This window comes from Pseudorasbora parva, chromosome 1 (assembly GCF_024679245.1).
Source record: "Pseudorasbora parva isolate DD20220531a chromosome 1, ASM2467924v1, whole genome shotgun sequence".
In the NCBI taxonomy this organism is placed as follows: domain Eukaryota; kingdom Metazoa; phylum Chordata; class Actinopteri; order Cypriniformes; family Gobionidae; genus Pseudorasbora; species Pseudorasbora parva.
The window spans coordinates 49,741,220-49,753,342 of record NC_090172.1 but is presented as its reverse complement, the minus strand read 5'-3'; the positions used below and the strand labels follow the sequence as shown (position 1 = coordinate 49,753,342).

The window sequence follows — 12,123 nt, the reverse complement described above, 5'->3', positions numbered from 1 at the left end:
CAGCATCTGGGTTGCCAGCTCTGCTCTAGTTACCACAGCTGCAGCTACAAACGTTCCTGCTGATCCTTCAGCCTATCTGGCAACCTCGAGTCAGGGGGAGAGGGGATACACCTGCAGTACCAGTTTTGACCACAATCTTACATACACTTCCTTTAAATACATGTTTCTGGAACAATTAACTACTCCATAATTGATGAAAAAAGTATGTCTTCACAATATTTTAGCAAAATGATGATCAAAAAAATATTGGTTAAAACAATTCAGTGTCACATTTACCCGTGTTCAACTGGACACAACAGATGTGATACTTTACAACACAAGTTTCACTTCTGGTCTGCTGAGTAGAGGGATCTGAATCATACATAAGAGATCTGAATCATACATAAGAGCGTGGGTTTGAAAACTCACAGATAGGTGCAATCCTCGTTACACTGGAAATGGAAGCGGTGGGAGCTCACCGAGAAATAAAAACGATTCAAACTGATAATGTGAAATCAAAATGCACCCAATTTACTTGGTCTTAAGCCGCCTTTCCACTGCACACGACATTCGGACAAGACTGTCGGAGTTTGCCCCCTAGTGGCAGTCGCACGGAAATGTTATTATGATCGTACACGGCAACATGGCAGAGATCTTGCGGTCTCATTTGTATGATACTTCTCTAGAATCATATCACAACCTTTTCATATACGGTAGACAAAAACATGACGACACACTGCGTCTTTTAAGTGTTTTTTTATTTATTCTCTGATCTGTTCATTCTTCCAACAGCCATAGGACCGGACCAGCCGCCTCAAACTACTAAACTAGATCACATAAGTTAAACTGCTAAGGTGAACTGTGACTCACTCTCACACACACACACACACACACACACACACACACACACACACACACACACACACACACACACACACACACACACACGAGCGGCGCAGCGATCGTTACACAAGAGCCAGACAGCAGCCGCTGACCGATCTAATATCAGCACTAAATAACACCGTTTACTCTTATTCACACATTGAATATAATGATGGTGTGTGTGTTTTAATTACCGGCTGACCCCGACCCATTCGGCAGATTTATTTAGAAAAACATATAATTTAATATTAATCTATTATGCATTTTTTTTAAAAGGTTGTAAAACAAAATAAAACCTGATAAACAAAAAGAATAATAATTCTCAACTTGCGCGCACACTGATTTGATTGGACAACTTTGAAATACATCACATCCGGTCGGTGTGTCGCATACGGTGTAGTCGCTCAAGTTCAAATATTTGAACGCATCCGAAGCTCAAATCGGATCCGTAAATTCCGCATTCGCATATGGTCGGCACCCCACGCAATCCCTGTACGACTCTCCATTGGAAATGAATGACTTCCGGTCCGACGGCGGTCGTTTGTCGTGTGCAGTGGAAAGGCGGCTTTACTGTGGAAACGAAAGATAGTATAAAATATGGCTAATGTGTTTGAATGAAGTCTCTTAGGCTCAAAGCTGCATTTATTTGATTTTTTTTTAAAGTGAAATATAATTGTAATTTAAAATAACTGTTGTATATTTGTACTTTAAAATATAATTTATTCATGTCTTCAGTGTCACATGATCATTTAGAACTTTAATTCTAATTTGTTGATCTGATGTTCAAGAAATATAATACATTTTGAATGTTGTGTTATTTGTTGAAACTGATGTTTTTTACAGGATGCTTTAAATGAATAGAAAGAACAGCATATATTTGAAATGTAAATATATTGTAACATTATAAAATATCACATTTGATATGATTAATGTGTCCTTGATGAATAAAAGTATTTATAAGTATTTAAAAGTATTTATTAACTAAAGTATCGTTTTTGATTCAATTAGTTACGGAATCATTTCATTTTGAGAAGGTCTATTCTACAAAGATAATGAAAAGGCAAAATAAATGCACTGACAGTTTAGTGACACACGAGCCATAAATCAAGGCACACATGGAAAAAAAAATGTTGAAAGCCCAATATTGGCTTTCAGCTTCCATTCGTGTTGTCATTTACGGCTGTTTTCAGAGCAAACAGATGGGCTGACAACTAAATAATGGCTGAAGAATGGCTTGTCAATATCAATGAGAATGTGAACGATCAGTCAGTCACAAAACAGGAGACAAAATGCTGTACAAAAAGACATGCGATGAGCATCTTGCATTCTTCTTGCTTGAGGGCTTTTCTCTGTTTTCAATAGAACAAACTACCACTTTACCACGCTCTTAATTGGCACATTTGTTGGAATAACTACGACAGCTCTTCTTTCAGTTGTAATTTGTGAGCAGAAGTCTCACACGTCCTTCAGAGAGAACATGTGACAATATAATTGGAGTAAAGATTAACCAAACTGCTCTGCTGAACAAAGCGCAGCCCTTTTTCTAGCAGGACTTCTGCATTTAGTGTATCACCATTCAATAACGGATTCAAAAAATGGATTTTAAATATTTTCCCCTGAGAGTGTTAAACAACAACTTTTACTAAAAAGCACAACGACGCAAACTTCAATATTTATCATCATGAGAACAAGTGTGGACTATCATAAATGATTAATAACCGTTTACATTTTTGGGAATACCATTATGAAGAAAATAATATTTTATTCAGCATGGATGCATTCAATTGACTAAAAGTGACACTTATAATGTTATTTCCATTTCAATTATTGAATTCAAATACATAATACATCAATACATGAATTCAATTATTAATAGATTAATTTAAAGGGTTACTTCAGCGATTAGCATATGGCTTTGCATCAGTAGAAACCCTGGAGTATATTAGAATGATTGTGCTTCCCTCCCCTCATATCCCCCTGAGACGAGATTTATGCATTTTATTTCTGGAAAAATTCCTCCGATGACGCAAATTGACGATATTTGCGTCATTGGAGGAATTTTTGGCCAGAGGCTAAAGACTACAGCCAGCAGAGGGAACCATTTCTGCATGTTTTCACTTCTCAAATGAATTCCTATTAAAAGTTAAGCTTCCAAAGGCATGAACTGAAAACGCACCAGACTGAACATGCGCTGTGAACCAATGCTGCGAGCGCGGTCACGTTTACCTCAGCTCACATCACAAGCTCATCCATGACTGTCAATGTGACTCCTGCAGCGTTTGTGCTGTGACACTCCCTCGGCGGCTAAATCACATATTGAACACACACGTTCAGTTTTTATTTGTAGTGTCGGTTCTCTAACTGAACTGATTTTATGAAAATGAACGCAGTCACGGTGGGAAAGTGATCAGTGATTCAGTAATCCAGTAGCAGTGGCTTTGGGAGTGGCCTCATAGGGCAGTGACACAAAAAAACATTTTTTTGTGTGTCTTTTCTCAGTCTAGAAAGCACCAAATAAAAAAAATAATTTCACATTTCTACTACATTAATGCCCCAGTTTAAATAGAGATTCATCTTCCCAGCGCTGAAGTACTCCTTTAAATATAATAAAAACTACAATATTTTATCAAATTAATTTTATTGTATACTTGGTGAATATTTTAAAAATCTTACTGATCCCAAACTGAAAGCTAGTACATTACCACATAAGTCATTTTATATAGGAGATATTTACCATCAAGCAACAGACACATCAGCAAGACTGGCAGACTCACAATGGTTATGTTTAGACACTATGTGGAAGGCAGCAACCAGGACAGGACAAGGTCAGTAAGCCAGAGATACGAGAGCAGCTGCGAGAAGGTTCCCAGATCGACAGGTTTAATATAACACAGGTGACGATAGTCTGGCTGAGCACTGCTAAGGTTTGATATCAGTGGTTAAGTGTAAAAAGATTAGATAAAAGGCCTGTCTGTCTGGTGGGTGGCTGCTTACTGGACCAAGTCAGAAAAGTCCACCCACACGTCTCAATGGCCCCGTTTACACCTGGTATTAAGATGCGTTTTGGTCGATCGGATTCGGATCAGTTGTGGAGAACACTAAATACAGGTGTAAACAGGGTCTAAAATGTTTTGAGCTCGTCCACATTCGAATTTATCGAGGTAATGAAAAACACATTCAATCTCTAGCTCATGCGTTCAAATGGGATTTCAACTTTGTCTGCTGAAGACAAGTTTGGTTTAAAGATGAAAAACAAAGCGCTATGTTCACCATTCCTGATTTCTAACTTGCGCTCTCCACGTTCGGCATGGTCTTGCGGCTTTCAGAGCAGAAATTTAAGGTCCCATGGCATGAAATTTAAATTTTATGAGGTTTTCCAACATTAATACAAGTTCCCCTAGCCTAAATATTGTCCCCACGAGGCTAGACTTTTTGATCGGTGTAAACCGAGTTCTGGCTGACTTTCTCTGCCTTTAAGAGCCCAGACGAGCTGATCTTGAATTCTCCTGTTTTGACGTCATACCAGGAAAGGTTTCCTCCCCTTCCTCTGCTTTGCCTGCCCAGAGAATTAGTAGAGAATGGATTCAGTTTATCAGTCGCGATGTCAGCAGCACAGGCTTTACTATATGGATTCGACAGCACCGCCACAAACAGTGAATAACAGTGTTCATTAATGCCTGATGGAGGATAAGTGATGTGTAGATAATCATTCAAGTACACACAGACTTTCTTTCTAAATCCTTCAATACTGTCAGTCTCTCCGCTGGCCGTCTAGATTTCAGTTTATCAAGCCAGTGACTAAAATTACCAACTTCACGTTGTTTCTGTTAGTAGCATAAAACAAATCTGTTATTTAAATGATTAAACTACAGAGAGCGATCAAAGAACACTTTTTATAATGTTCGGATCGGTCAGTCACACGTATATCTGCAGTGCACACTTGTCCAAACTGCCGTTACAACAGAAGCTCTTAATGTATTCATGTCGATGTCATGTTTGTTTGCTGTTAGCTGCGGTGAAAGCATTTTGTAAGAGAAATAACGGTGCAAAGTTCACTCGTGTTTATTCAGAGTTCTCAGATACAAACAAAATAAATTCGCACACACACAGCGCTCTCAACAACTCGGTACAATAACACTTTCTCAGCAATCTTTCCCCAGCTCTCGCTGTCTCTGCCTGGACAAGCAGGCAGGCAGCTTCTCGTGCCTGACTAAACCACGCCCCTTCCGCACGTAATCTCATTTCAAATTATCATATTCTTCATATCAAATCATATTCTTCTTATCGTTTAGTTTGGTTTTGTAAACATTTTTTACGTTTTTGTGAGTTTAAATATGTTTAAGATCTACATTATCTGTCTTACTATAGTTGAGGGACTATTTTGAAGGGTATTATAGTTTACGGGTAGTGAAAGGGAGCGCTTGCACGCAGTTTATCAGAGTTGTTTTGCAGATACAGATTTACCAGTTATAAACTGCACCCACGAAAAGGCACATGGTCTGTATATGTTTTTTTTATTGTTAGTTGTATGAGTGTTTTTGTGTAACTTGCGGTGTTTGTTAATGATAATGCGACGGAGAGAGTTTCTGAATAAGACGTAATGCACACGCTTTGTTTGTTCAGCTGCTTTTCAGGTGATTTTTTTTGAAAATTATGTAATAAACTTCATAAACCACAAGAAAAGTTATATCCGCAACATTTTGTGTCCAAAAACATCCAAAAACTTGGGATGAGGTTTTCACACTGACAGCTGTCATTGTAAGACATAGCAAATCAGTTTGTTTCTCCGCGTTAGCAACAGTAACTAAGGGCTTACCGTTAGGTCAATTATAGTTATTGTCATTATAGTTATTGGTGTGAACAATGTGCAAACAAATGAGTTACTAAGTGGGAAATTCACTGAAAAACAAACGGAAAAAACGTGACATTTTGTTATACCCACTTAAATTGAGCACAGGAATCATCTCAAGTACCCGCGAGCCCAAAGCGGAGGTCAGATGAGACAGTTTGCGCTCTGGCCATAAACAAACAAGTTGAGAGGCAGCACAGACAGATACACATCTGAAGAACTCCAAACAGACAAAGACACTTAATATCAGCATTTAAGGGAGTAACAAGCTGCCGTTTTGAGCTGTGAGGTCTTTGAGGTCACTTTACGAGGCTGAAGCCCTCACAGGGCCCGTCGAGACTTGCAGTGCAGTAGGTCTCGGCCGTTTCCATAAAGAACCAGAGGCAGAATGCTCCGACATTAATAGCAGGTTGCCCAGCTGTGCCGTCTCTAACTAATCCTGCACGGCTGTAATTAAAGCACACATCAAATGCGCATTAAAGTCCCAGTGGCCCCAGTCACAGGGGAGAATCGTTAAGACTCAGAGGTTCCAATTCCGCCCCACTCCACAAGCCGAAAAAGATTCATGGAGCACCTCTGATAACTTTCCAACCCTTTAATTTTTCCGTTTTGCAAATTTGTGAAAAGCGATGTCACATTTACGGTGATGAAATGCGTATGTGGCTGCTTCATCTGGAGCAGATGGAAAAAAGGGTAATCTTGCCTTGACGGATGGTCTTGGTAGACTAAACGATACGCAAAGACTTATTTGAGACATTGGAGAAAAATGCAAAGTGCTTTACTCAAATCTAACAGAAAATGGGAAAGCGCAGACACATCAAAAAAATGAAGAAAAAAAGAAGGAAATACAGATTAAAATAGATCCAAATAGAACTAAAGTTTCCTTTCCCTTTCCCATAGCAAACACCTGAAGTTGTAGATGGAGGAACATGCCTATTGCCTAGGTCACATTTCAAAATCAAAAATCAAATATCATTTCATTCTTAAACAGCTCTTTTACTTGCCTGAAAAAGACTATTATTGTAAGATGTTTTCATAAAAATTAAGCAACTTTTCCTCCTCAAGTTAGTTACCACATTACTGTAACAGTTACTTGATTATAATCAAGATCTTTTTTTACATAAAGATGATGATGAGGACATAACAGTATATGATTCTGAACTTCAACCATTAGAGAGACGATGACTCATCTCTTCAAGGTCAGAGGTCACCCTTTCAAAAAAATCAATGTCCTAACTCCTAAGCTCCATTTCCTATGAGTCACCTCCATCACGGCTTTGAAAAAAAAGCTGATCTAGAACAACAATTCCTCGACGGCACAGACAGGCTATGTACCTGTTTGAACACATTCCGCTATTGTCCAGCTCTCTCTGTAATACCCGGTCAGGTATCGCCGAAATCCTTTGAAGGATCAAAGCCACCTAGGAGTTTTAATGGTGAAAAAAACCCCAGCTTTTTTTCTGCTTTGCTCCAACCTATAATTTTCAGTACCTGAAAATTGCAGCTCTGGGAGTTCAATGAAGAGGCTGATTTTTCGAACAATATGCATTATAAAGCTCGAACCTGAGCTGCAGGAAATATTATTAGCACTAATAATTATGCTACGGGTACCCTGCCCGATCTTGGTCATGCGATCAACATGGTTTGGCCCAATAATTATACAAACTATACAAAAAAAAACATCCAGGTGTATTGCACGTCATGCCACACAAACTTTATCTCATCTTACCTCATAGGACCAGACGCACTGCACCCCGGCGAAGCGGCGCACGCAACGGCCCACCTCCACGTCCTCATGGGTGGTGTACATCTCCTGCAGGCACTGGCGGATGTGGGGCACCATCCTACGAAGAACCTCACGGCTCATGATGACGCCAGGGCCGCCCATGCAGAAATTCTCCCCCGGTTCCAAGGCCAGCTTGCCCAGTTCGTCACGGGCGCCCATGCCCGTCTGGCCAAGAAAAATGGCCTCGCTGCTGTTGAGACTCCTCAGAAAGCTCTCCAGCTTAGCGCTTTTGATGTAGACGTCGTCGTCAGCTCGCATAAACCACTCGAACTGGTCCAGGTAGTGGTCATGCATGTACTTGAGCATCATGAAGGACTTCTTCTGTGGAGGGTATGAGTCGTCCACGTTCTGCAGAGCCACAATGGGAATAGGGATCGTCGTGTCAGAACCCTCGCTGGAGAAAAACTCCACTTTGCCCGGAATAGTCTTGGCCCAGGTCCTACACAACACAAAAAAAAAGGAAAATATTTGTTCAAAAGTTGTGATTGATCGAACAATACATTGACCTAGGAGTGTGTGGTATGACTAAAACTTACATTATGTCAACAGTATATCACAATATAATAGTTATTTGTGCTGAAAAAAATTTCTATAGTACCTCAAAACAGTCTATTTTTCTATAATCTTGAGAAAGAATTCACACGATCATTAAATTATATTATCAGGAATGTGATCAGCAAAGGACAAATCCTTTTTTTTTACTATTGTAAAAAACAATTTCCCCATTCAATATGGGAAAACAACAACAAAAAGAGTAATAATAATAATAATTATTATTATTAAAAATTGTTTTTTTAAAATGAATTCATAAAATAAAGAAATATAATGTAGCAATAATATTAACGTGTCCAAACCGAGCCTATTTTCTATTCAGAATATATTGACATGAGCAACTGAAGACTTGAGTAAAAATAATGCCTCAAGTTATTATCAGGATGACAAAAAGATTAAGCAAGTAATAGCAATAGGATGATTCAGATGGTTTTAAAAAAGTCCCACACTAATTAACTATAAACATATGTAAAGACAAGAGATAAACAAAATGCAGTACTCAACACAAGAGCAGAATGCCAAAGGCATCATTCTGCCATGACCCTGTAGTGTAGGAGGACACTTGCAGTAACTAAATCAGTTCAGCAGAGCTTTCAGAGATGCGCGTTCCAGACACTCAAGCACGAGTTTCTAAAATACACTTGTGTCCCGAAAGACAGCACTTGGAAAGACTACAGTTTTTGTTCAGATAATATCCCCTCTTCTTGCCAACATCTAATTTCACCAAAACCCTGCTTCCTGTTCTCTGCAACTAAAGGGGAATCCAAAGATACCCGTGTTAACCTTTTGCACACTTCTGCAGTGTGGACGACATAAGCTGCATCCGAAATTGCACACTTCCCTACTTTATAGAAGGTGAAAAACAGTATGAGATAAAAGTAGTATGTCCGAATTCACAGTACTCTTGAAAGAGTAGGCAAAAAGTACCCGGATGACCTATTTCTTCCAGCTAGACTCTGAAGTGTGCATACGATGGACCCTTTACTTTTCTGAGGCCATGGAAGAGGATTTGTGAATGGTGGTGACACGATAAAGTGTGTATAGAATGTACAGATTACATTCATTTATAGAATTTTTTTTAGGGGTCGTAAAGTAATTACTTATTTAAAATATTCAAAAACTTCAGACACCGCTCTGACAATCACCACTGAAAAGCATGAGAAAGAGCCAAGCTGCTTCGATAGACAACCTTCTTCATTTTCTTGCACGAAATAAGCATTCAGGGAACTTGCTTATACACACAAATCAAATAAAAGCAATTCAATAAATGAGATTTCAATCCAGGGGACATAATACAGTTCAGCAATCCTTTGAGAATACATTCTCTAGATCTCTTTGCATCTTCAAATTGCTCCTGTGCAGAACTATAAGCACTTGTAGGAAATACAGCAACAAGAGAATCAGCCGTTGTAAAATACTTCTATGATGCTCTGGCTTTTGCACCGAGGCAACCCCCCCACACACACACCCCAAAAAACCTCTCTGGCAAGGAAATACTGCTGATTAAACGCATGACATAAATGCTTCCTTCAGCACAACTCTGTCCTCTTCATCCTTAGATAGATTACCATGGTAACAACCATAGTCCCAGCCAAAGTACCATACAAATTTAATTTCTAAAATAATATGGTATTAGCCAAAAGTGCTATTTAAAAATGAAAGGAAGATACTGACCATGGCGATTCTTCATATATGACTGTTTTTAAACCCTTATCAAACCAAACAAGAGGAAATACTGCTGATTAGACAGATGAAATAAAAACAATTACCATGTTCTCTAACTCAACATCCTTACTTGATTTACCATGGTTATAGTTTACACCAACATGCAAACAAAAAAAAAACCCTTGTACTACAATAAAACTGGTAAAATGGAATGTGGCAGAAGGGTCATACAATATAATAGAAACATTATCTGAAGGCTTTTACATTGTGTGAAGATGATGACGTATTAGTTATGATTATTAGACTATTTGTATATGTTGTATTACAATATTGATTAGACAGCGGAAATCAAGATTAACCCTGGCCTCTCTCCATCAGTTACCATTGTAACTATTGACTCACCGAATAACCATAGAATTGTTGTTACTACGGTTACTATTTAACTTTGACACTCAGGCGGAAATTACGGTTACAATGTAAGTGAACGCATTACCTGTAACTCTAGTCCAACCCAAATGGTATTTGCCAATTATATGATGTAGAGTATGATCAATATATTGTTGAAGAAGATCCCGCATTACTACGTTTATCGTGGGGATTTATCGTACGTGAACGCGCTGAATTACCATCAACTCCCACCAGCCCCTCAAAAACTAGCTCCAGCATAACCCTGACAGCTCTATCCATACCATAATTTACTTTGGTAACCAGCCGAAATACCATACAATTGAATTATTGTCACTAATACACTAATACTACTACAATAAATGTGCGCTAACCAGCACGGTTTCGGCACTCTCTTAACTAATGCTGTATTTGGGCGGGAACTACGGTTACCATGGTGATTCTTCGTAAATGGACGCAATGAATTACCTATAAGCTGCCACGGCGCGGTTATTCAGGTACTTCTGCGCGGTCATGACGCCCACGAACAGGAAACTGTTGGACTGAGGCACCGCGGGCTTCTCCGTGCTGGGCATAAGAAGCCCTCCATACTCCTTCTTCATCATCATCATCCCTCCTCCACCTCCGCAGCCGCCCGTGCCACCGCTCGCCCGCCGCTTGTGACCCGCTTTCTTCAGCTCGGTGGCCCGGGGCAGGATGAGCCTGGACGCCAGTGTGAACCCAACTACCAGACCCAGCAACACACTGAACCACGATCTCCGACTTCTGCCTGCCATTTCAGCTTATACTCAAACCTCCGGATCAGTCAGCGCTTTTGTTTCTTTACGCCTTGTTTTTTTAAACGCCACCCGCTGCTGCAGTCCCGTCCAGAACACTGGGTTTGGGTCCGAGCATGATCGCCACTGATCACCGTTCACTGCCGCCGTGTACGTTGCAGCGCTCCAGTCCGCATATATCACCAGCCACTGCCATCTAATCACCAGCTATCCGCTCCATGCGAGCCATGATCAGATTCGTGAAGGTATTTCCGTCGTTCCGAGCTTGAATCGGCGATAAGTCAGGGGAAATTAACGGTCTGCTGTCTAAAGAAGTGCGGCTGCATCCTCGTTCTCGCGACTATCTCGCCATTGTGAGTGAGCGCGAGTGCTTGAAACGCGTCTGCGGCGACGCGGCTTAACCGTCAAGGGTTTTTGACACGCTGGAGGCGCCGTAGCTCGTTCCTGATTGGCTGAGGACAGTTAGCTGGTGACGTTTCATGCATGGGAAAAGCGCTATGGAAAAGCGTCCTTTTTCGCGTGAACTGTTCTTTGAAATATTCACCATGAAACTATATTGTAATTGAGACAAACGTCTTACATTCAAATTTTATATAATAAATAAAATTTTATAACAAAATATATATTTATTAAATGTCAATTTTCAAAACAAGCCAGTTTCCGCTTTTTTTTCTAGAATTACAAAAGTACTTTAACCATGACTTTAACAAAGATTTTAGTCTCAGAATAAGTTGTTGTCGATGCATATTTATATATCTTCTGAAGAGAACTAAATATTTTTTCCCATAAAAAACAGGCTACAAATCTGGACGAAAGAAAAGATATTGTATCTGGGAATTATTTTGGATTATGATTTCATCATCATCTGTGGAGTTTTAGGTGCAACCTTCTGCTTTTCAATTTTCTGTATATTTCTCTTATACAAAAAGAAATAACGTGACAAATTTTATTATAAATATTGACAAATCTAGCATTCATTTCGTGAGGAATTTGTGAGGCATAATATAATATTTAGATACTGCATGTTGCAATAAAATACGCGTATAAAACGTTTTGTCGAGTTTATTTTATATTTTTGATTCAATGTGTTAATTATGTATTTATGTTTCTTATTTAAGTCAAATTTCATATTAAGGTTTCCTTAAACATAAGATATTGTCTAATTTTGTAACAGTATTCTTCCCGTTTATGACTGACCAAATCACGTGGTAATATCGCCACCTAGTGGA

At 39.4% G+C, this 12,123-nt stretch overlaps 1 protein-coding gene across 1 annotated transcript in view; it reads right to left on the bottom strand.

Annotated features, from left to right (window-relative positions):
* Window positions 1–11,454, bottom strand: part of chsy1 (chondroitin sulfate synthase 1) — a 66,899-nt gene extending 55,445 nt beyond the window's left edge. Inside the window, exons 1-2 of the mRNA XM_067444776.1 lie at window positions 10,587–11,454; window positions 7,440–7,935 (exon numbers count right to left, since the gene is read on the bottom strand). Coding sequence (XP_067300877.1) covers window positions 7,440–7,935; window positions 10,587–10,894 — 804 coding nt within the window. The 5' untranslated portion in view covers window positions 10,895–11,454. The remainder of the gene's footprint in view (window positions 1–7,439; window positions 7,936–10,586) is intronic.
* Between the last annotated feature and the right edge of the window lie 669 nt (window positions 11,455–12,123).